The 25,255-nt window shown below is 42.2% G+C and overlaps 1 protein-coding gene across 1 annotated transcript in view; it reads right to left on the reverse strand.

Moving 5' to 3' along the window:
- Positions 1-25,255, reverse strand: part of ADAMTS2 (ADAM metallopeptidase with thrombospondin type 1 motif 2) — a gene marked incomplete at both ends in the record, with an annotated part of 172,509 nt that overhangs the window by 40,075 nt on the left and 107,179 nt on the right. The window contains 2 exon segments of the mRNA XM_080627080.1: positions 3,379-3,462; positions 14,251-14,453. Of these exon segments, the coding sequence (XP_080483206.1) occupies positions 3,379-3,462; positions 14,251-14,453 (287 nt within the window).

Below are 25,255 nucleotides of genomic sequence, written 5' to 3' on the forward strand. Positions count from 1 at the left end.
AAATGTATCGACAGTTGCCAAAATTTGGAACCAATCTTCCTACTACTGAAGTCAAACAGGCAGAAGCGAGCCAGCTCATCTTTTTCCCATTTGAAGAAAAATGCACTGCACGTACGCTGTTTACGTATTTGCAGTATTCCATCACATCAAAACAGCCTGTGACTTTGGGAGTCAATGTAAAGAAAACACAAAGAAATGCATGCTATCTTCCAAAGCCACCATAGATGAGGAACACGTTTTTCTATCCTATTGATGGAATTGATAAGTGAGTGGGCTTCAGTGAGACCTGGTCAAAGCCTTCATGAAGAATTGTTCATTTGTTTGAAGTACTAAGAAAAGTGAGGAGTCAGGAAAGGGCTGCTAGCTTCAGCACACCTACCCTAGACACAGCATAGCCACACGCTGCCCTCTTCTTAAACACAACACCCAGCCAGCGTGCAAGCCTGGTGCTCCTTGGCAGGTCTCCACCTCTACCCTCAGTCTAAGTCCAGATGTTATTACCTACACAACATATTATCTCAGTAAGACTGTGTCAGCTCTTTTGAATTTGCCCCGGTGTAATTTCAACACGTGGTCACCGCAGAACATCTTCCAATTTTTCATTTTACCTAGGCAATTATGCAATTATTGAAATTACTTTTGAATGTACATTTGCCTGTGTTTGAAAATATTAAAAAATAAGTACATTTCAAGAAGTGGAGTACCTTCAAGCAAGAACCACTGAAAAGCTGGTTGCTATGCAACTCAAGTATTGTCCATATTATTCTTATCAACAGATATCATACTGTATAAGATAATATAATCCTCTTTAAAAAAAACCAAACCAATACAACAGAGTAGAAGGCTTTTCAGTGGTGGAGAATTGGCAATAGCTCAGACTGCTGTCATAAACCTGGAGCTGATGGTACATAATTCATCAATTACAGAACCATCATGTAATTATGTTGATTTAAATGGCACCCTTGCTAATATATATAAATTACCTACAATGAAGCAAATGAATCTGAAGATACCAGCTACACGCTTTCAAAAGAAATGCTTACTCAAACAAGACTGGGATAGTATTTTCATATTGTGAAGCCAACCAGGCTGCCTCATTCATGCACTGCCTTAACTTGTACACACTCATTTCCTTTTATTAGGTACTTTGAATATATACTCCTAAAAATCATTAGTGCAGCTGTGTGGGATAGTAAAATATTGAGGGCTTTGCTGTAATTCTCAGAACAGGTTCAGAAAGTAAGAACTATATGCCTTTTCTTTCTGCCTTTCTGCTGCTAAATAATCCCAACCCTTCAAAGAGAAATCTCCTCACCTTCCACCCTTTGGTACTAGTCCTCTGCTCAGTACCTTAAAAACCACAAACAGTAAAAAACATATTCTTACGCAGCCAGGGTATGTAGGTGCCCACACCACCAGGTAGAGAAGCAATGAAATGATACCTTTTCCATTCCTTTGCCTTTTTTCAGAAAGCCATAAATTGCCTTTCATATAAGTAAGAATCAGATACAGAAATGCAAGAAAAATTATCTTCACAGTTATTTAGGGCAAGCTTGTGATCCAGAATTATTCCATTTTATGCCCTGCTGAAACCAGCAGGATAACTCAGGAATTACACCATCATCCACTGCAGATTACAGATCTAGAATCCAGAAATAGGCTATCCATAAGCAGACTACATAGCGCTACCTGCTGTGATGTGGCCAAAGACTCATCAAGAAGTGAAAGTTTCTACATTTCCCCCGTCCTTCTCTCTAAAGATTAATATGAAATCAATAACTTACATATAACGAGTGGACAAACCTTTATTCTTCAACAGAAAATAAAGATTCTTTATGTGAAATGAGCTCTACCATAACTATTGTCTGCCATCAGAAAAATGGCAGGAGTTATTGGCGTTCGGACTGATGCAAATCTATAGAGCTAAAGACAGACACACATAACAATTATGAAATACTTATGAAATAAGAACAGCAGAGAAGTGAGTAGCCCATGTGCTGATTCTGCGGGCTTCTACCACTACTGGAATATCAGATTTTTACAAGAATCATTAGTCACTGTGCAAACCCTCAGATTGCAGTCATTACAGCAATCACAGGGCATTTCAATTATTTTGTAATTCAATGTTAACCACACACACCATGAGCTTTCCCTCACAAAATGGCAAATGTGACCTTTTTTACCTTCAGTTTAGGATACACACTTGATTCAACTTATCCAAAACACGTAAGTACATCATCATCTACATCACTGCAAGGAAGAGCAAAGATGGATCAGTGTGTTTAGTTCTCAGATGGGGAAGCTCTGACAGAACAGTTTATCCCAAATCCAGGAGATTGGACTCCAGCAGAGTCCAGGCTAAAAGCCAGAGCTCCATCATTTGCACCAGGGAGAAAAATTCTTAGCTTAGTTGAGCAGGGCAAACCGGTGAGTGTCAGTGAAGCTTCACCACTGGCACCATTCACAATGGCTCTTTACTGACAGCATTTCAGCAACTTGCATGAATGCACACAGAGTCTTCCAGAGCCAGGTTTATTACATGAACATGCCAATGCCAGCAACTCCAGTCACCGAAAGGTATGTTATTTAACACTCTGTTTTGAGCAGCTGGGCATTATGTTGTATAAGGAGCACTAAAATCACATGTCCTTAACCAAAGCATTTATCAACATACTTGAAACGCCCTGTTCCTGTTTCCATGGAATTTGATCTTGATTTGGTAAAAGTAGGACACAGATACGGAACACTGTGATACATCTGAAAGCCATTTGGCATTTCATTTCTCTTTACCTGAGATTTGCCTGTAGAGTATTCCCTTCCATAGAAACACCAAGAGAAAGAACGTTTGGTTATTCTTAATTACAGATTTGATCTGCAGAGCTCTTGCCTTCTGGCCCCTAGTCCACAGAACTCACACTTAACTTTAAGCATATGTGTAGCTCTACTAATGTTAAGCATTAAGTTTAAATGATGTCTTGGAATGAGGCTATAGCCCTCAGAATCTTACAGAACTGGTCTTGTGTTTACTGTTACATACAGTTCTTCCTCTACACCCTCATAGGTTTTTTTAGGAACCAAAATGTTCACTGTGTTTCATGGATTATTCCAAACAAATCTGAAAAGACAGACTGTGAGGGCTAAGCAGCAGCTTATAATGACACAGGGAAAACCTAGAAGAAATTGAAGTTATTTGAAATATGAAGTTCACCTGATGAACAAATACATATAAACATAGAACTTCTTTGTATTCATAGACTGGTAAGGACAATCTATGACTTAAAGTACAAACCCAATACATGTCCCCGATAACTACATTGTTCATAAAAGAATGAAGCTCAGAGGTATTGATATCCTCCATTCAAATTAACCTTTACTTACCTTGCCATAGCTCAGCAGGATTATCCTCACCAAGACAACGTTAATGTGAGCACCCAGGGACTCATCATGATAAATTTCATTAACCTGCAAAAGAGTTCAGTGCTTTAACCGCAGGACTGGCAACAAGTAACTATGACAGCAATGACACAGCAGTACCCTTTATGCACAGTCATTAAGCCAAAGACCACTGTGTGATCACTTATAAAAGAGGCAAAATCCTACCAGTATGAGAGGGAATGTTTTCTTTTCTGAACTCTGTTGTAGCCTCCCAACAGGCCATAATTCTGGAAATCACTTAAAATCAACATTTGATCAGAGACATCATATAAACAGATATTTAAGTGCCAGCCTAAATGGACTTACACATGTCATGGTGCACTGACACAATGCAGCTGAGCTGATCTAACAGCTACGGTTGATAAGAAGAAAGATTCCTGACTCCTCACTACCTTATCCTAGTAGTGTGTGCCTGCTAGAGCCCCAAGTGCAGTAACCCAAGCCAAATCCTGAATGGTGCTCTGCTTGGCAGGACCATGCATGGGGAATGGGATGAGTGAGCAGAGGGACAGGACCCGTCTCCTGAGGGCCACTTGCTGGCTCAGTTCAGCTGCAGCCCATAACTCTTCCATCTGGGACCCATCACATCGCACTCTGACAAGAGGATATACCTCCTTCAAAAAACCATGGTCAGCCACATGGGCTGGATTTATTGTGTGTCAAAACTAATCAATGTTAAACTCTGCAAGCAGAAAAGCTACCAAATGCCAGCACATTAGAAACTCTCTCATTTTCTTATACCCCAGCTGCATAACTGAACATGCACACAGGGAAATCACCCTAGGAACACTGAAAAGAAAACTGTAAATATTTAGAGTAGAGAGTGAAATGTGGATGTATCAAGATTACTTGGGAAACACTGCTACAAGCAAGCTAGGCAAATATTAACTGTTACAGAGGCTGATTTAGGTATTCGGTGATGAAAGGCTGCATGAAACTCAGCCAAATGGCAGAGGTTTAGCTTTACGAATTAGAAGAAGGAGATGAGAATCCCTGTAAGGCAAGTGTCTTTCCTAAAACTTCCTTCCCTTGGTAGAGGTGGCACCAAACTGGACTGTTTTGCTGGCTGGACCTCAATTTCATTTATTCCTACAAACTAGATTCATTGCTACAAGCTAATAAGTAACTTTCAGAAAACCTTTCATTAGAAACCCAGTAAATAATGTCCTTTCTTCAATCAGCCCTAGTTTTAATGGCCCATCTTTTATCTCTGCAAAAATCATTACAACTAAATACATTACTGTAGGATTTTGCTAAGCAATCCTCGTTGACATTTTAAAGTGAATTTTAATTCCTTTTATTAGTACATTTGGGTAGAAGAGCTTCATTTTATTCCTTCTGAAAGTCACAAGATTTCAGAAGTTCTGAGCTGATGGTGAGGAGACAGCTTGGTTGAACCATGGCTCCAGGAGCAGCCTCCCATCCTGCAGGGCATCTGCCTGGGCGCCTGAGGAACATGCTGTGGGATGCCCGGGATCCAGGCTCCTTACGGGTTGATGAGCAGCTCTTTGGCTGGAAGATGGTGTGCGAGGAGCCCATGGCCATGGGTAGCTTCAGGGGCCGCTATTTTCATTGTGGTTTAGAAGCAGCTAATCTGCTTGGATGTGCTTTGTAAACACCACCTCTGGAAATCAGATCATTTATTTACATGTCTAAATAAGACTTTAGAAGACTGTAATTCCTCTATTCATAAAAATGTTCTACTTTTACTTTGAGGACCATTACTGAACGCAGATCACAAAGAGGTAAGACATTAACATGTGTTCTACCTGACAGAAATTCTTTCACCCTGGAAAAAGACCCTTGCGTGTTGTCAAGGGAGGCGAGGATATTAATTTGCCTCACTCTTTGTGTAGTGGGCAGAGAGCACATGCATCAAGGATATGAGGCTGAAATAAGATGTAAATTACCTATACATGATGTAAGTACTAAACAAAACCCTCTGTGTATAGAGGACAGTAAACATAGCATGTAAATAAGTATTTAATTAGTTCATAAAGCATAATCCAAATTGCTGCACACTGTTTTCTCATTAACTTCCAGAGTTTAACCTAAGCCTCTTTTAACAATAGTTGAGTAACAGAACAACTGTATCGCTGCTGCGTGCCAAACTGAAACTTGGCTTGAGAACGTTGATGGAACAAAACTAAAACACTGTTTGACTGTTCATGCAAATGACATCTAACAAACAAACTGTGAATGAACACGAGAGCACAAGCACTGTAAAGAGCTGCTTGGTTCTCTTGGGATACTGGATTTTCCACAAGACAGTGGGGCAATTCAAAGCTCTGGGTCTTGGTTTCATTAATACGGATGAGTCCAAGCCCTCTTCACACAGCAGCTGAATTGAACCCTCCACACCCTTCTCTAAGCTAAACTATTGCTTTATTGCTAGTGTCTCACTGCACGCAGATAATACACCGAAAGAGATGCTTTCTTTTTTTCAGCATGGCCTAAATTGCACCTATTTGTTTCAGGAAGTTATTAAAGATACGAGATCCAAGTGACTGAATGTTGCACACATTTGGTGTGAAAAGTGCACACACCAAAAGGGCCTCCACAATCCCTAGCTCACGTTCTCCAAATTTCCACAGGCAAGTAAAGTTCAGCTAATGCAGTTCATTGTATAGGGCACAAAATGCCCAGCCAACCTGTGGAATTGGAAAGATCCAGGTTCTCATTCAAGTCAACTGCTTGCTTGTTTCAAAGCAGAAATAATCAGACAAAGGATATATATGTGCAGATATCTGTGTAGTAATTACACAAACGTGTGAAAATGATTGCATAGTACTTTTACAGCACAGTGCCTCCATGTACTTCAATAGGACACCCTGGTTCATATCAACATCTCCTGCTGTTGCTGATCAATAAGTATAACATTATGTTGCTGCATGGGAAAAGGAAGTACACAGAGACCATCCCAAAATCCCAGCTCTTAAACTGAAGGCAATGAATGCATTACATCTTGTTAGATGTCCTGCAGTGATTCGGCATTTATAGAGGGTGATGAAAAAGGCTTGGGTAAATCTCAAGGAATTCAAAGCATGGTGGAATACTCTAGAGACTTTCATCCAGCTATTGTAGCTCACAAACTATTTTGGGATAACTTTGTTTTATTTTCCTGGGACATTTCAATCAAAGCAAAACATGCATTTCTATTTAAAGTTCCTGTTTAGAAATCAGGCACAGATTGGTGCTACATAAGAAAAACAAAGACTATTTTTTCTTCTGTTATTTTATAATTCTTCTGCCCTGAGTGAGTTTGAAGTCAGCACAGTAAGCATGCAACATGCATCAAAACACCCCAACTAAAGACAAGCTAAGCATCTGTGAGACACATCGTGCACTGTAAAAGAAGCAGTGCAAAGTTTCTATTATTGAGCAAAGTGGGGCTCAATCATAACAGGGAATTTTCAGAACTGCTGTAACACAAATAGTAATAAACAGCCTGCAGGTTTGCCATCCTGGTGCAGAGCAAGTTACCTGCTGACAGAGATGGCAGGATTTGGGGGTAAAGTCAGGTGGTTCCCTGAATCTCTAATTAAACCAATGCACAATTGGAGAATAATCTGCATATTTTGGCAAGTCATCAACAAACTCATTCATGCAGCTTGAAGGAGTTCCCAGCCTTGCAAAGTCTGTCAGTATCTGCTATGCAAAAGCCAGCCCAATTCATCACAGGACAGCTCCATCCCACTGAACCATAAATCATTGTGGCTGAGCTTATCCCTCAGGACCCTCTACGGCTCGATGCACTGTACTGCATGGTTGGGCAGGCACTACTTCCTCAAGCACCCTGAGCACACCCCTGATGGACATTGAAGACTTTCAACTTCTGGCTACCGTCAACCTCAAATGCATCTCACCCAGTTCCAGTGGCCCTCAGAGGGCATACCTAACCATCTGCAGAGGGCATGATACAAGATGCACTTTCTGCATCTTGCTCTTCAGCCACCACAAGTCTCTGATCCATCCAACCCAATTAGACAGCTCTTTGATCACTAACCTCCTTGATTAAACTACTGTTGCAGAAGCAACCAATAGCTACGTGCTCCTGGGCAGAGCAGGGACCATATGTGGATCACTGCCAGAACAATAGCAGAGGAACTGGAGAGCATCAACACCTTCCCTACGAGATGGCAGTGCTCCTGGCAAGCCACTGCTTGCACCCAGCCCAGGATGCGGCTCATTCTGCAGATCACAATTATCTGCAGCAAAGCCTGGGTGCCTGGTGGGCATCCAGTGACTGTCTATTTCTGTAAGAAACGGCTGGTTTGAATTACAGAATAGGAACCAGAAACGTCATGGTGGATACTGAGCACAAATTTTTGTAATCTGACCCTCCAAAGAGTGTTTCCTTCTTACTTTATGTTCCTCTGTTCCCACTTCAAACACCACTACCCTCTTCCATTTTCATCACCTCCTTTATGCTTTTGAAGATCCCAAACTAACATTTCTAACACTCCCAAAGCTTCATCTTAATCCCACAGGAATAACGTTACATTGATTCCTCACTATAGTGGGTACACTATAGTCACATAGAAGGTTACCATGCAAAACTCATGGCTCCCAATCTTCCTCTCTAGTCCTTACAAGACATTTCCCCATTTCCTTAGAGGGGAACTCCTTTTTTTCCCTGAAATCTTTGTTGAGCATCACAAGGAGAAAAGAATAATGAAAGCACACAACACACATGAAACTTAAAGGTCAAACTGTGATCTCAGATTTGGAAAACATCTATCATTCTGCTCAAAACCACAGGCAACAGGCAGTTTTAGAAGAGATTGGCAATGTACATTGCAAAACAGAGATAAGTATCTAGCATTTTGAATGCAAACCCGAGTCTGAGTCCTGATTTACCTTCCCTAGTGTGAGAGTCAGTAGATGTTACCAAGTCCAAGTTAGCTGCTTCTGATCAGAATGAAAAACATTCCCCAGAGCAGATGTGTTGGCAAGGCATTAGGTAGCTTCATGTTACAGGTCTCTATCTCATCTCTAACTGTAACATTGGCTTTAGAAAGGTCATAGTCTGTTTTCTGACTTCATGACTAATTTAGTTTTCTTAGTTCCTCCCTCAGGTTCTTGGAACTCCTCATTCTTGCCTACAAACCGCTGCTCTGAGAAGTTCACAGTTTTTCACTGTAAATTACCTTTGCACCAAAAGGCTCAGGACTTTTCTAAATTACAATCTCAAGAACACATTAATAAAATCAACAATAGTATCATAAATTAATTAAACAGATTCTTTTATTACATTACTACAAGGGATAGGCGTGTGGTCAATGCAATAAATATGGTGACCTCTTCAAATCTAAAGTGGTTTGGTGAAGAAAAGCACCCAAAATGTGAAAGCTGATACTAATTATCCACACTCCATCACACAAACCGCACTGTCACAACTCAGAAGTCAGTCAGTGCAACCTTTATGGCTAAAGTTCATGTCAGCATTTGGAGTAAAGGAAAAATCTGTCTCTTAACAGTATCTATCCTCTACCTCAAGGATGGTATCAAACCCTGTGTGATGCTTTGGGTCACGTCCAACAGGGCAGCAAGGTACATTCCAGTTAATAATAATGAGCAATGCTCACCCAATTAGCACTGGAAATATTACCCCTGTAAAAATGAGCAAAAGCTGTAAGAGATCAGAGAGGGTATTTCCTGCAGGACCTCCTGAGTGCCCCTTTGCAAGCAGAATTCCACTCTCATGTGATAATCAAGATAATGAACAAAAATCATCTGAGGCATCTTCAGAAACCATCTTCACTAGTCACAGCCACTGGTTTATAATGAGCAGTCTAAATGTGGAGATAACTCACAAGCATATATTTAATTTTTCAAACAAGCTGTAATTTAACTGTTGACAACTGAAGTTCCTCAGACAAATAGAGCTGGACTTGCATTTGTTATCTGCGGAACCTCTTAGAGTTAGTTCAGATACAAAAAGTACATATTGAAATAAACTGATTTGAGCTAATGAGTACTGGTGTTTATGAATTATTTAATTTCTAGAATTCCAGTCAACTTTCCATTACTGAAATATCCTTCCCATCTAAAAAAATCCTTTTTTAGTTTAAAAAACATGATTCTGAATATAGGGTGCATCATTATTTCAAAGTATTCAATCATTCTTCTTAACAGCTTGAATTAGACATGCTTTCAGGTTTCCATCCAACTGCCAGTTAGAAACTGATGGCATTTCTGCCCTTTCTTCTCAATAGGGACTTGCTGTTCTGTACCTGCAAATCTTTATCCTTCATCAGCCAGAGATAGGAAAGCAGAAATCTCATCTATAATAGTAGTATCATGTACATCCTATTAAAGAGGACAGATAACATATTCAACAGTGCCTCAGGACTGCAATTTCAAAGACATGTAGCACTGAAATATGCAGGTGAAAGACTCTGGGGACTTTCCAAAGCCCTCAGCTGCATAACTCCCATTGATTTCAGTTATTCAAATGAAAAGTTGGTTAATGTATTTGTTCTGCAGATGAAGTTTCACTTAAAGTCTGGGAGAGACATAATCCCATGGGCTAGTTTTTTAAACTGATTCTTACTGATTTCAAAGGCAGGTAAATGACTAAATACTCAGATAAATCTAGCCCAGATTGAGGCATAAATCCTATTTAGGGTCTATGTTCCTTTGAAATAATAGCAGTTAGGCACCTAATTACTTTGAAGAGATGAGTTTTAACATTCCAAGTAGTCTGGCCATATATATCTGATGTAACAGACGTTAACCTCTAAATATTGCAGTATCACATCTTTAACAGTAAAGGAATGGAAAGGAAATTTCAAGACTTTTGCCCTGAAAACTGCTGAACCTCATACAATTGGCCTCAGCCTATCGATGCAGCCTTTCCAGATCCCTCTGTAGAGCCTTCCTGCCCTCAAGCAGGTCAACACTCCTACCCTGCTTGGTGTCACCTAAAGTTACTGGAGGTGTGCTTGATCCCCTCATCCAGGTCACTGATGAAGATACTGAACAGAGCTGGCCCCAGTACTGAGCCATGGGGAGCAACACTTATGACCAGCCACTAACTGGATTTAACTCCATTCATCACCACTCTTTGGGCTCAGCCATCCACGCAGAGAACAGTACACCCATCCAAGCCATTTAGCTCAGTAACATCCATTCAGCACCCTGCTCCTCCTCTCAAAACATCCTGCAGTGAAATACTTTCATTTCCTAAGCAACAAGATAATTCTCCAACACCATTTCCAGCCTTTTCTAGTATTTCCCAAACACCTGCACGAGCAAACAAATTCCCTGGGGTTTTTAGCTGTCTTCTTGCTGAAACTGGATCACCTTCCATGTTCCTGAGTGAACTACAGAGCTGCAAGATACCGCTCAAATCTCTCTCCTCTGTTGCAATGCTCCTGCATGCTATAAATACAAAGTTAATTTGTGCAATGTGTGGGCTCACGCTTGGAAATGCAGAGGACTGTGCAAGCTAATATCCTTTCCAGGAAAAAACACAGCATGACGTACGAAAGAAACTGGTGCAAGAAAGAGGCAGCCGAGGGTCTCTAATGTGAAAACAATGGCGTATTTTCCAAAGATGGACTGAATGTCCTGATGGTGCTGAGCAGAGAAAAAAGAGGATGTCAAGAGAAACCAAAGGTTTTGTATGAGGAAATGACTGGAGGATGAAAAGGGGGTGGCAAGAGGCCGAGCTCACTGTGGTGAAGCGGCTGACGAACAGTCAGGCAATACGTGGCTGCAGCCCAAAGTGTTAAAACTCCTCTGGAGTCAATCACCATTCGTTTGGGAGTGACTTCATTTCCAAACTTTGGGATAAATATTAGCACAGCTATCTGAGATAGCCAGGACACCCGGCCCCTGTGTTTCCTCACTTTATGGCTTTTAGGTGTGGACTGTAACACATCACTTGAGCAGCACAAAACAGATTTACTGAGTAAGTCATTGCACTGGGCTTGACAAAAAAATACTGTTTTGATTGGGTTGGTGGTAGGGTTCCACCCAAGATCCCTGGGAAAAGTTAATCAAGGACAAATGCTCACGCCATCACATGCAATGAAATCAAGCAAACTGGGGAGAAGAAGCCATGCTGGGAGTTGCTTCTGGGAAAGTGATGTCATGTATCCAGGTGCTTGGGCATAAGGGAGGATTCACCGGGGATTTATTTCACTTTTGAAACGACAGAAATTCAACTCTTTGATCACCCCTTTATCTCCAGTAAATGCTTCCACTAATATTTTATTTACTTTCAATGCATTCTTTGATTTTATGCTTACTACCTTGTTACCACACGCAGCTAATTGATTACATCCAGAAACCCAGCCGGGTAACACACAATCTGATGGTTATGGTAGGATCTTGCACCAGATTTAAAAAGCCAGCTGGAACTTTTTGTACCTGTCTCTTCTTTTTCAGGTACCCTTGGAGTTATGCATCTCATTAGAAACATACTGAATACATGTGACTCCTAACAGCCAGAGAATCCCCAGGCTTTTTATATTTGGCCCATTTTCTACAGAGAGAAAAAACAAAACCAACTACTCAAGGAGATAAAAGAGAGAACAAAGGGAGAGTCACTGTGTAAGCTTCAGAGAAGGAGACCACAGGAATGGTCCAAACAGAAGCATGCCTTGCATTCAGCTAGCAATGAGGGCAAGAGCTAGAGGAGCTGCCAGCTGGAATTACACTGCCAAGGTGAAGGACAAGCTCTGCATTGTGATGTCCCTCAACATGATGCAGGTCTCCAGCATCACCTGGGATCTGCAATAACAAACTCTTCTTGCCTCTCTATTCTGGAGCAACACTTGGACAGATGGAAACAGAACTGGTTACCATCACCCATCACTCTGCTAAATATAGACTCTAGAAACCAGCTGAGTTTTGAAGAAGGAAGGAACAAGACAACATTGACAACTGCCAAAGTCTATACAGAGCCTCCTCAAGAGGCTTGTAGATTTCAAACTGCTCCTCATATTTGAACACAGGGCAAGTGACACATCCTCAGTCCCCAAAAGACATGTTTCTCCCAACAGAACAACTACTGCCTATGCCAAGAGCTGCTACAGCCCTATGGGGATGGTTACACAGGCTGCACTTTCTAAACCACTTGCACAGACAGCATGCTGAAGAGCTGTTATTCCTTACAATTTGTGTGTTGGATGGTTTGCTAAAATTAGGGAAAAGTATATTCCAGAACTGGAACATTTAGGGCTTCTTTAACCATTACTGTATATTTTAATTCCTAAAAATAGATTTAAGTGACATGATAAGTAAAGACTCCTGTATAATCCATTTCAGTCACATTCCTAGTTTGGCCTGTTTGGCTTGTTAATTTAGAGATGCATAAAACCATCTGTTTCACTGTAGACTTTGTTTTAAGCCTCAGAGGAAACAAACCACACACATAAATGAAATTCACTATGTCATTTCTGTTAGAATATATGTATTTACAGCTGTCAGAGCAGACACTAAGTACCTTATAACTCTAACATTAGTGCAGGTTTTTAACTATTGACATTACTGTTATAAAAAGTCAGTGCAACTGAATTTACATCACACAAGGGTTTGTCTTAAATTGTATTCCACCTCTTATTTACAGTGAAAAATGGTGACATTCTACATATTTTTAACAGAATGCAATAAAGAAAGAAAGAAGGAAACAAGCTCCATAATTAAAAAAATATATCTTGGAAAAAATACATCCCAGACAAATATACCTCCCAGCCTGGATTTCTGTCCATATATCTGCCTCTATGGTTTGTAATGCCAAGTTAGTCACCTACAGGCACTCATCCTCTTGACATCACTTCAGCAGTCATACTCTGTTTGGCAAAAACAGAGCAGACCTATGATTTTTTACTCAACAGTATTTCACTAAGAGCACCCATTCACTGAACGTAAAGTTTTTAGAGAAGTGTGTTTCATTGCGAAAAGACTCCTGTTGCAGATGGGAATGAGAAGGAAGAAAGTCATTCCAGATGAGTTGTCTGTGAAGGGGGCTACCACTCACTTCCATTTTTTTGGCCAGAATAAAACATGCTTTGGTTTTGATCTGTAATAGAAATGATTTTTCAAAACTTGATTCTTTTCTCAGAAAATAGACTCCTTGCTTATTGACCAAGGTACTAGAGGGCTGCTGTGCCTGCTGCACTGGTATTTAGAAAGGAAAAGTAGTTCTTTCAAATCTAATATTCTCTAGTGTCTCCTTTCATCGCTTCTACGCTATATACTCTGCTGTACAGACTATGGTTCTGAAGGGTAAATATTTAACTAAGGAAACCTAAAGATGTCAGTCATGGAGTAAATATTAAATCAATTTCAGAAAGTTCAGTGTTAAACTGTGTAACATTTTACTGCAGGGTGAACAACAAGGAGTAGGTTGGTGGCCTGGGACTTAAGGTGGTTGTTGAGGAATCAAAAGGATTTAACTGAGTAGTTTTAAAAATGTATAAACCAATCAAAGTTTCTAATAGAACCTCATTTGAAGAAAGTTCTCCAAACCATGTTTTTCAGCAGGGAGCTTAGGTTAAGGGAATATGCAACTAAAATGTAATGACTTCCAAGAACCTGAGCCCCTGACCCTGTGCCCCATCCACCAAAGTACATAAGCAGGACTTCAAATATTTTAAGAGTCCCATAGTCAGCTTCTTTCTTGGCCCCTTTTTCTTCTTTTCTTTCTCTCCTTTTGTTTTTTTTCTGAAAGTGGCATTTTCTGAATTTTCCTGCTAGATTTATCTCCTGCCATACGAAAAACTCATTATGTCTTATTCAAATGGCTAAACCAACCTACATTCACCTTCCTTCCCACAGTGCAGTTAGTGGGGTTATACTCACAATATTCATCAGGGTCAGCAGGTACTTCTGGACATGTTCTTTCCCATGGAATTGAACAACTGAGTCATCAACCCCCAAAAGGACTTCAATGTTGTAATCATCCTCCGTCGCGTGCCTTCGGTAGCGCTGCCTCGATCTATGCACCCGGTCTTCAATAAAGCTCAATGCGCTGTCAAGACCGCCCAGATTAGTGAGGTTAGCAGCTGAAACCAAACAGACAAACGGGTTGTCAACCAAGAGAGGTTCAGGCTCAGGTCTCAGCTCAGGCCTCAGCTAAGCTGATATGTATGTGAAGTAGCAGAGTTTGTTATGTTCTGTGTATTATATAACAGCATTAGTTTCACTTGATGTCAATTAAAAATAACCTAACTGAGAGAGAAATCTGACCCAAAAGATTTTTACTTTGCAAAGTAAAAGCAAGACTTTCTACAAAGCCATACTGTGTAATAAATACAAGGTCAAAAGGAAAACAAATCATACCGATGTCCTGATGAGAAGAATGCAGCTGTTTGTAGTAAATTACTTAGCGCTTAAAAGTACTTGTAAAAAAATATACCATTCAGGAGTTTTGTGCTACCATGGATATCTTCCATTTCAGAACAACTGAAGATAGACACCATACTTCAAATCCTGATCTTATTGCGCACAGAAGGCAAGTGCAGTTGCCAACATATCCTTTTTCTATCCAGGCAGGTGGTAACAAACCAATCCCCCCTGCTTCAAAACATGAGCTACTTTCCTAGATGCATACATTCAATTCAACAGTAGTGACATGGATCTTCTTTATCGTTACAACTCAGGAACACAATTTAGATATTAAAGTAATTAATTTATAACTAGGTTCACAATGTTTTTAACAGCTTTTCATACTTCAGTCCCAATTTGCCATGTCGCTTTGCATTATTGTATGTCAAAGACCAATCCATCAGGCACAATAGCAGCCAACTTTATTACTAACGATTTGTAACAGTCCCTGTGATATGAAAGGCACATTCTCTTACAGGATGGGATACAGTTAATGAGACACTTACTCACTAAAAATTAACATGAAAATATAGAATCTTGACATTTCACCCTACAGAATAACAATGATTGCCATTAATATCATTATTATCATTTGCATTACAAGAGAAGCCCCGTGGAGAACCTCTTGATTTCAGACAATTTCAGGAAGACTTGCTCAGAGAGGCGAAGAAAGGCGTGAGAGCACTCCAGATTGATTAAAGGTTCCCAGTGCTTAGTTCACAGAAACATAATAGGAAGGAAAGGGAGGAAGTTGAAGCCATCATCTTCAAAGCAGAAACAAGAAACAACTCTTGGAAATGTTACAGAAGTGGATTCTCCATCTTCATTTATTGAAGTTTTCACATCAAAACTGGCTGCTTGGGAAGGGATGAGTGAGTCACCAGATCACTGGGCTCATTATTACAATGACTGTGCTCTTGCCTTAAGGTCACTGCCAAAGGCTTCTGCTTCAGCATGTGCCAAGCAATGTGCAGCCTGAGCAGAGACCCCATAGATTCCTACTGCGGTAAGCACAGCCTACCAACCTGTACAGCCCCTGGCTGCCAGGAAGGATGCACACCCATTCTCCATGGTGCTTCAGGCTGTGCCTTGTGTGGTGAGATGATTGCCTCTGTGCCTCATAGAAGAGGCCTCCAGTCAAAGGACAGTCTTCAAAAGACACATTTGCCTGGGCAATACGTCCAGAATGTCCTTACCATTTCTTCATCAAGCTTCAAGGCATGCATGTCATGAGACCCAAAGCTGCAGGCTACTGCATTGCACTAGCAGAGCTCAGCTCACACACTGGACAGACAGAAAGCCACATGCAGTGGTCCTACATCCCCATGGAGCCGCAGCATCCTTCTCCCGGGAGAACAGCATTCAAGGCAGCTAATAAGCACAACCACCGTGTTCTCATTAGCAGCCTTGAGGCTCCAGCAGCTTCTGCTCCTGCAGCTGCAAATTGGTCAGAATCTATGATTCAGCAGAAAAATTCTCTTTTCATGCAGAGCCCAGCTGTCACTCTCAGGTTTACTGTGGAGAGGGAAGGGGTCTGGCCTTGCAGCAATGGGGACAGCTCTTTATCAGGACTCAAAACCAGCCAAGCAGCGAGCTCCAGCCCTACCTCATGTTTTACTCCACCAGGGAAACCTCAGAGTTAATCCTTGCTAGCACCCAGCAGCAATTACCAAGCTATCACAGCAGTCCCAGGGGATTCACTATGGGATTGGGGGTCAATCATACATTGACATTCTATAAGACAAATCACAGTTTCTGTAAAATTTGACCATAAATCTTACAAGTTCTCTAGAAAAGTAAGATGGGGCTGTCAGGGGCTGCAGGTCATGTCCTCTCTGTGCTGCTCACCAAGAGCTACAGCAATCAGCAGCAAGGCCAAAGCCATCAGCCCTGCTGTTGCAGAGCTGCAGTGCTGGGCAAGCAGGAGAGCTGAGCCCGCACTGCGGCTGCAGATGGGCAGCTCTGCTGCTGGGGGGTGTTATTCTGGTGGATGGTTGGCTGTCAAGGTATCAAGAGCTTCTGTGCTTTCATTTCTTTCTCTTATGTGTCAAAGTCAAACTAACTCCTAGTGCAGTGTCTTTATTCCTGCTGTGAGTAAATCAGCCAGAGGCGAAACGTGATCCTATCATCCTGCAATGAAAACTGCTTGTGCTCCCTCTCTGTTCCTCACTTCATCACTGTCATGCTAATCCTTACAGCCCTGCTGACTCCCTGTGGAAAGTTATCAGGAGTTTCCCTGGGAGTCATCTTGCTGCCAGCAGGTGCCAACCAAGCACTTTAAGTTTTGCTTGGAGCATAAAAATTCCCCAAATCCACAGTTACCTTCACCCCTCGAGTGCTGCCCCTCAAGACAGCATGCCCAGTGGGCACTAGTACTTCTGAGGCACCAACCCAATGTCCTTTTCAGCAGAGAGCAAGCTGCATCAGCTCCAGCTGGTGCTGGAATCATCCCAAGACCAGTAGCACAGCTCAATACGTTTACAGCTGTGGCTACAAGACTTTTATTCATATCCCACCAGTGTCCTTTCCCAGAAGACTCTTCTGAGAGACAGGCAGGGATGCCTCCACACACAGCCTGACCACACACCACTGGACTCCTCCTCCAGCACTGCTCTTGGTCTCTTGGATGATGAACTGGCCCATGCTGTGCTATTCCCATGTTGGATTTGCTCCTAAGTGACAGTTACATCCATATCAAATTAATACCTGTGTCTTACCAAAAAGGAAGTGAACAAAGTTGTACCTCTAGTAAAGGAGACGTTTTTCATGTTTTGGCATCTCAGCTTTCCTTAGTTAACATCAGTAACTCGGTTGTATCATTGTACTGCTAACAATGCACTAGGAAAGCTCAAGAGAAAAACTCGAAGAACTAAGTAAGACACCAAACTCCTTTACATTTTCCTTCTGATCAGGCCTGCACTTTGCACAATAACAACCCAAAAGTCATCTCAAACTGCACTGTGTTTAACTAAATCATCCCAAGACCTCTCCATCAGATGTTCATTTTCAGCAACTTTTGCCAAATCGGTGCATCAGCCACTAATTATTGGTGCCAACTTTGTTCTCCATCTCCCCAGAGCAGACACTTGGCATTTGCAGGGGCTAACAATAGCCTGCATTGAAACCTTCTTCTTGTTCCCGCTAGGAAAAATTCACATTTGTGAAAATTAACCACTGAGAGGCAAGGCTGTGCTCTTCTCTTGTGCTGCTCATGCAGAATGATTCAAAAAGACAGCAGCACTGTAACAGTTCACCCAAAAATCCCTCAAAATCACTCTTTTTTCTAAAGCCAGCTAAAACATCATTGATATTTTAGTGATTTTCTCCTAACCCTGCAGACCTCTCCCAGAGGAGGAATAAAAAGTGCCCAAGTTGTCCATGGAAGGGAAACTTGTGCTTCTGGCTTTGGCGTAAAATCTGGAGCCAGGCAGCCTGGCTTGGGCTCCTGCCCCTGACACAGATAATCCCTGTGGTGCTGGGAGATGCAGAAGGCAGCTGTGAGCCAGGCAGCAAAACTACCAAAGGGAAAAGCATGTGCACAATCCTGCTGGGTGCTGCAGCCTGGGGGTTTTAAGTGCCCTCCATTTTTGCTTTCAGTTAACACAGGCAAGTGATCCTTACTACTCCTAGGCAGCAAAGTCCGAGTTGTTTGCTGACTCAAAGGTCACCATCTGTGACAGCCCCAATGATGCATTAATACATGGAGAGTACATCGAGACCTGAAGAGGACAGCTCTTTATACAGTGCAGGTGCAAACTGCTTACAGGACTGCACGTCACACATGATCCCTCTGCTCTGCCCCCTTCTCAGCAATGCGCAATATGCCAACCTTTAACAAACACTGTTCCACTTTTCAATCTGGTATTTTACTTCTTATGTTAGCTCTACCTGAGCTTCCACATTCACTGGGACTAGAGATCCCAACACCCAGTACCACGGCAGCATCATGCAGCCATGCTCCAATTCCCACCTCTAGGACAAGGAAAATTCACACTGACACAAACATCAGTTTTGCCTTTGCAGGTCTCCAGAAGACTTCTCCATCTGTGGCAGTTCGGGATGTCTGACAACACCTTAATTTCTGGGAATTTTTGCCTTGCTCATTAATCTTTGCTATCATGTGCTTTATAGAAACCTAATTACATGACATCTTCTGATTCTGTTTTACCCATCGTGGCAGGCAAAGCTCAAACAGATGCTGTGAGTTACTGAAGCATAAAAACACTGCCTGCCATGAAACCCGCCTCTCCCTGTGTTTTCTGTCACTCCCTTTAGGACATCCACCAAATGCATAGTTGCTGGATTGTGATCTTGTTTTGTTTTTTTCATGATCCGATTCAAATGGGGTCAGGGAAATACAGCTGCACACACAGTTCTTAAAGAGTCCCTTATGAAGCTTCAATAGGACCAGCTTTAGGGTTCCTCAATCTCTCAGCAGTGATATGGTCCTAATAAAGCCGGTTTTAATGTTTTACCTCCTCTTTCTAACAGAGGGAAGGTGACTTTCTGGCAAACCCAGACCAGAGAGACCAGGACAGGCAGACTGAACTGCATGTCGTGTTCACAGCTATCATCTGCAGCTTGTCAGTGCAACATCATACTGGAATTCCTCTTCCAATTTGAGCGTGCAGCATTCAGACCAGCCAGCCACCATTGCAAATGCAGATTGTTTGCTTGTGCATGCACTTCATCTGTCACTGCGGGAACAGACAAACACCTGAGCACCTTCTCTGCAGGCTCACAAGGACCAGCACTTCTGATGTCCTGTTTTCCTGCTGATCTCTATCCCTGGGACACGCTCCTGAAGGAACACCCAGCTTCCCATTCCTTCATGTGGCTCGCTGCAAAACACCAGCTAATTTTTGCCTTTTTAACCCCAGTGACTGAGACTGAGCACCAGCAAAGCACAACTGGAGCCTGTTGTGTTGTGGTGGCACCATACCTGTGCACTCAGCGCTGTGACAACACAGAAGCACAGGGCACCCACCCCTGCTCAGCTGCACTGAAGCTGGTAGTGATGCCACCCAGAGCCTGGAGCATCACAGCACAGGCAGCAGGCAAACACAGGAGGAACAGTCTGTGTGGCAGGGAAGCAGAAGGAGCCAGGGTGGACTTGCTTTAAGTCTCAGCTTCCCACTGCTCAAGTACATCTGCACCTCTGGAAAAGTACCAGACGCCCTCGACAGCTTGACAAAGAACTGCTCTTTTGGGAATTGCACCTTAAATCACAAGTCATCCTTCTGTAATGCTCCCTGCCACTCGTATGCTGTAGGCTTCTGTTGTGTCTGTCCTCTGAGATCAACCAACTCCTCAGTTAGCCCCCAATTAGCCTGTTCATGTATTCTAAAATCCTCATTTGTCTTCCATGGTAAATTGAAGCTCAGCTCATGGAGGGTGAAGGAAACAAGAAACAGTCAACAATTCTTGCTTTTTATTCCCTGAAAACCTTTTCTCCCATTTTTAAGCTCCTCTATCTGGGGTTTGTTTTTCATTACAGTTGCACGCAATCAGGACATGTTTTGGTCACTTGCTCATCAATAGTTTCTCTGATTTCTGCTCGTTTTAAAGCCCTGCTCACCTTCCTCTTTGTTTTCTTTTTTGTTTTCCAGATGCCCTCTGTTTGTCTTCTTCTCCCCCGTCACCATCCTGCTCTGCTACATTGGTCTTTCATAATTTATAATTCCCCTTCCCATTCCACAGTCTGCATTTGGACACTTCTGCTATAGATCATCCATAAGAAATCCGAGTAAATCCAGGAAGGTGAATTAAAATGGAAGAGAGCTCCTGTGAGGTGAAAGCAAATTGAAAATGGTCTAAACAAGAGAAGTAAATCACACACAGCACACTGGGTACATGATACCAAGTTAGCCCTGTTCAAAAGGCACCCCCAGGAGGGCACTGCCTCAACACGGTTTTCACTTGGAGCTCAATTTTCAGAGGATTCTTGTGATTTCTGGAATCACAGGTTAACGCAGTGGCTGCTACTTGGCAAACCCTTAACAAAGAGCAATTATTACAGCAGAACCCTCTTTGGGTGTGTGTTCAAATTCCATCTCTTCCACTCTTTTACGTAAACCAAAAGCAAGACCACACCTAGTAGTCATAAAGACCAGGCATGCACCAGGCATCCTCACCCAGGTTGCGAATCCTCGTCCTGCACTTATCTGCAAAGAAGGAATTTAAAAGGAAACTTTTGGGCTGCATGCCTTGCTCACCGTATGATCTCATTATGAGCTCCCTGCCTCTTAGTTTAGAGCAATGCCATTTCTAGTCAAATCACATTTCAACACGGAGCCTACTCCACCTTTCATCTGTCCGGGGAAGTTTGCCATGGGTTTCAGGGTAAGCTGGGTTGGGCTCTCAAAAACAGGTCTCAGATTCCAGCTGCAAGAAGGGCAGTAGGTATGGCAGCTGAACTCCTTCTGGAATGATCTGCTCATGGCGTGAGAAATCAGAAGTTCAAACTATTTAACAGTGTTTCAAATACTGTGTATTTGGGCCTTTATAGAGCAATTCTTGTAAAACTCTTGAGGCAAAAGAATTGTCCCATATTTGCAGAATGAATGCACATTCTTGCAAACACACAGGCACAATCACTGCTCCCTTTCTTTGTCACCTATACAACAGCACAATGACTTTAAATCTCAAGACATACCCAGGTTCTTGCCTGAATCAGAGCTATAACAACAAACAAAGCTGAAACCTACCGAAGTGGCAAAACCAGGGGAAAACTTTCAAAACTGAAAGGAAAGGAATTGTGGTTTTGGAAGGCTAAACCAATTAGCACTGTGACAATGGTGCAGCGGACACCATGGCAAATGGCCCAGTGAGAGGCACTGGGAATAACCACAGGTAGATGTTGCCAGGGAGATCTCTTCTGGCATGTCACAACAAAGAGAAAAGGTATCACAATACTAGAAAGAAAACTTGAAAACTAAATTGATCTCATCGGGGCCACAGTCACACAATGAATAACAAAGATGAGAGATAATTGCACTGTTAAAAGATTAAGTGAGAGCAAGGTAAGAGAATACCCTGAGCTAAAACACTATTTCTTTTTTTCCAAATGGTGAAACATATTGTTACCATTTTAACTTTCATATTACAACACAGTAGTCAGAAAGGGGAAGTGAAAGGAATGGCAAACCAGCCAGGCAAACCAATCTGGGTGACCTGGTTGAAATGGTCTTTGAGAACAGAACATACTTTTTTCCAGCAGCAAAACTTATCCTTTCGAAACTTTTCAGCTACCAACCTTAGTAATGCAAACATGGGTTTCACAACTAATGAACAAGCAAGATGTTTCTAATTCAGTGCTTAAAAGTAAGGTCAAGAAGGGGCAAAAGAAAGCAACTTAATCTGTGGGCCAGTGTCTAAGTTTCACTGATGTAAACGATTGTATCTGGGAAATGCTTATCTTGCAAATATTTGGGCAAGTCATTGTAAACTGGCCTTTCGTGCAGAGCGTGTGACTTGCAGAACATGCTGCCTTTGAGCAACCTGGTCTAGTGGAAGGCTTCCTTGCCCATGGCAGGGGGTTGGAAGTGGATGATCTTTAAGGTCCCTTCCAACCCAAACCAGTCTGGGATTCTACGATTTCCTACATCACACCCGTTCAGAGAGCCTATGGCTACCTCAGGAAAAGGGCTCTATCCCTTGCGAACTCTCAAGCACAGTTGTGCACCCATGCAAAGCTGGTTTTGCTGTACAGGACTCGTGTAGCGCTACAAATGGAGCTCAGTACTCTTAATCGCATTTGCAGCTAATGCATGACTAATTAAGCTGCAGAGTTCAGCTATGTCTCCATGCGGGCTACAGCTTGATGAAGGTGTACGAGCCCCAGAGATCCCACCTGAAGACCCAAACCCTTCCCTTTGAGCAAAAAGAATCGGATCGGACCCACAACTTACTTTCCCTGGCTTTAATGAAGTGCTTATGGCCTATTTGAGTCCAAGTCTGCCACCAAGATACACCAATGTCCAATCCAAATTCCAAGCATGATTACATTACAGCAAATTAGCACATTAAATAAGCTGCATAGCTGACCCCTGGCTTTGTAGGTGACATGTCTAACAATCCCACTTGCATTTTGAACAGAATAAAATGCCAAACCATGGTACAGGAACTGAATAACAACAGGTTAAAGGGGATGGCAGTTGTCTTTCCATAAGCTAATTATGCTGCAAGAAGGGGAAATCAGGTTGTAATAGACTTTAACAAATAAATATTAAAAAACACACATGTAAAAAAAAAGAGTCAAATCCCTAGCCAGGGCAGGGGTTGAGAAGAGGGAGAAAAGACAAAGAAATACATAAAATCACCATGCATCATGGGAAGTACTACTGAAATATAATGTCTGAAGCAAATATGCATCTTTCCAATGCTTTTTAGCCATAACTACAGAACAATAAATCTTGCCTTTTGGTAGCATTTCAAAATGAAATTATTCCATCCCTTTAAAAGTGGAGCTCTTTTGTCAGGTATGAAGTCTCACAAAGCTGTAAATTATACAATTAAATGTTTTCAATGCCAAGTATAACAACCATAGTATAAATCTTATCAGTGTAAATAACGTCTCACACGAATGACAATGCAAAGAGCTCCTGTCCTCTACATAATCATAATGATCTTTTAATTAGACAAAGTAAACGATCTGGTCGTTTCACCTTGTGAAGAATAACACAGGAAGAAAGTTTTCCAAATTCTAGGGTGTAAAACGCCTGCAATTTGAACTTCAACCAACCTCTTGTTCAGCTCAGACTGTTATGGCAGAAATCAGCAGTCAGCCAGGAAAAAAAGGAAGGTTAATTTGAGCTTCACAAGAAGAAACCATAATCTGGGCAGGCTGAGCAAAGGCAGCGTGATGTACGATGCCTTGGCTACTTACACTGGCAGGATTTGATTCAGAGCAAGAAGGAGTTATAATTTCACCTGTGTTTTGAAAATATCCTTGTTGCTAAATCTGCTTGGACCTTCTGCAATAACAAAACCAGCTGCAGTTGGTTAGAGACTGTAAGAAAGACAAAGCAAACTTGGAGGATGCAGGAATTTCTTGAATTTCAAAATGACAGTAAAAAACCCTGAAAGAGAGAATCAGTCTCTGCTCCAGGGAAAGCTCACAAAGTTTATTCCCAAGGCGTGTCCAAATCAAGGGCAAAGGCTTCTTTTATTACTTGTATAAGGGCTCTGAATCTGTCAGGCCCTACAAAAGGCAAACTGCTAAATGCTGCCCTTCCTATTGTGGTGGGTAAGAAACGAGGTCCTGACACCGGTACCTGAGATGCTTACAAAATGTAGCACTTTTCATGAATGTATACCAGGGATGGAGAGAGGGGGAAGACGGGAGGAGGGAAAGAAGCTGGATGGATGCAAGGATCCCAAAACCCTATGGGGAGATGGCAAATGAATAGGCAGAAACTGGAACAGCACAAATGCAAAAGAGCAAAGTGAAAAGAAATCACGGTTGGTCTTCACACTACCCATCTCCACTGCCCCAAGGAAGGTGAAGCCGGGGCTGGCTCCCACCTCCCGCTGCCCAGCCCCAAGAGCTGCAGGCTGTGAGCAGCCCCTAAGCTTCAGGGAGCACAGGGATGAGAGGGTGGCTTTGGAAGGCTCCATCTCAGCAGTGCACATGGGCTGGGCTTCCAGGTTTCTTTTTCAAGATAAATTTAGCGTTAATAATTGTGGGCTTTAAAGGGATTAGAGACAAGTCAAAATGCAGCTGTTTAGTTTCCTGCCAGGTCCAGGATATTTTTAATTCCTTTTGGGTCAAATGGACTTGAATAGTAAAGTTTTTAGTAAGTAAAGAAATGAAATAAAGTTTTTTTTAAAGTAAAGAAATGAATAAATCAGTTCATCCAAAATCTCCTTTTACTCATTTGATATAAAATCAAGCACTTCAAGTCTCAATTCAGAGAATCATTTAAGAATATGTTTCAAGGGAAAGAAGAGAAATGGTTTGTTTCAAACCCGCTGCCATGAAATCCTTCAACATTTTGTGAATGAAAAACTAATTTTCAATTGAAAGGGGTAATTTTCAATTACAAGGGGTAAGGGGTTCAAACTTAAACAGGGGAAGTTTAGATTGGATATAAGGAAGAAATTCTTTACTGTGAGGGTGGTGAGGCACTGGAATGGGTTGCCCAGGGAGGTTGTGAATGCTCCATCCTTGGCGGTGTTCAAGGCCAGGTTGGATGAGGCCTTGGGTGGCATGGTTTAGTGTGAGGTGTCCCTGCCCATGGCAGGGGGGTTGGAACTGGATGATCTCAAGGTCCTTTCCAACCTTAACTATTCTATGATTCTATGAAAGAGGGTCGATTTAGATTAGACATCAGGAAGAAATTCTTCCCTGGGAAGGGGCTGAGGCGCTGGCACCGGTTGCCCAGAGCTGTGGCTGCCCCATCCCTGGCAGTGCTCAAGGCCAGGTTGGACAGGACTTGGAGCAACCTGCTCTAGTGGAAGGTGTTGGAACCCCCATGGT

Source organism: Psittacula echo (assembly GCF_963264785.1).
Source record: "Psittacula echo genome assembly, chromosome: 11".
Classification (NCBI taxonomy): domain Eukaryota; kingdom Metazoa; phylum Chordata; class Aves; order Psittaciformes; family Psittacidae; genus Psittacula; species Psittacula echo.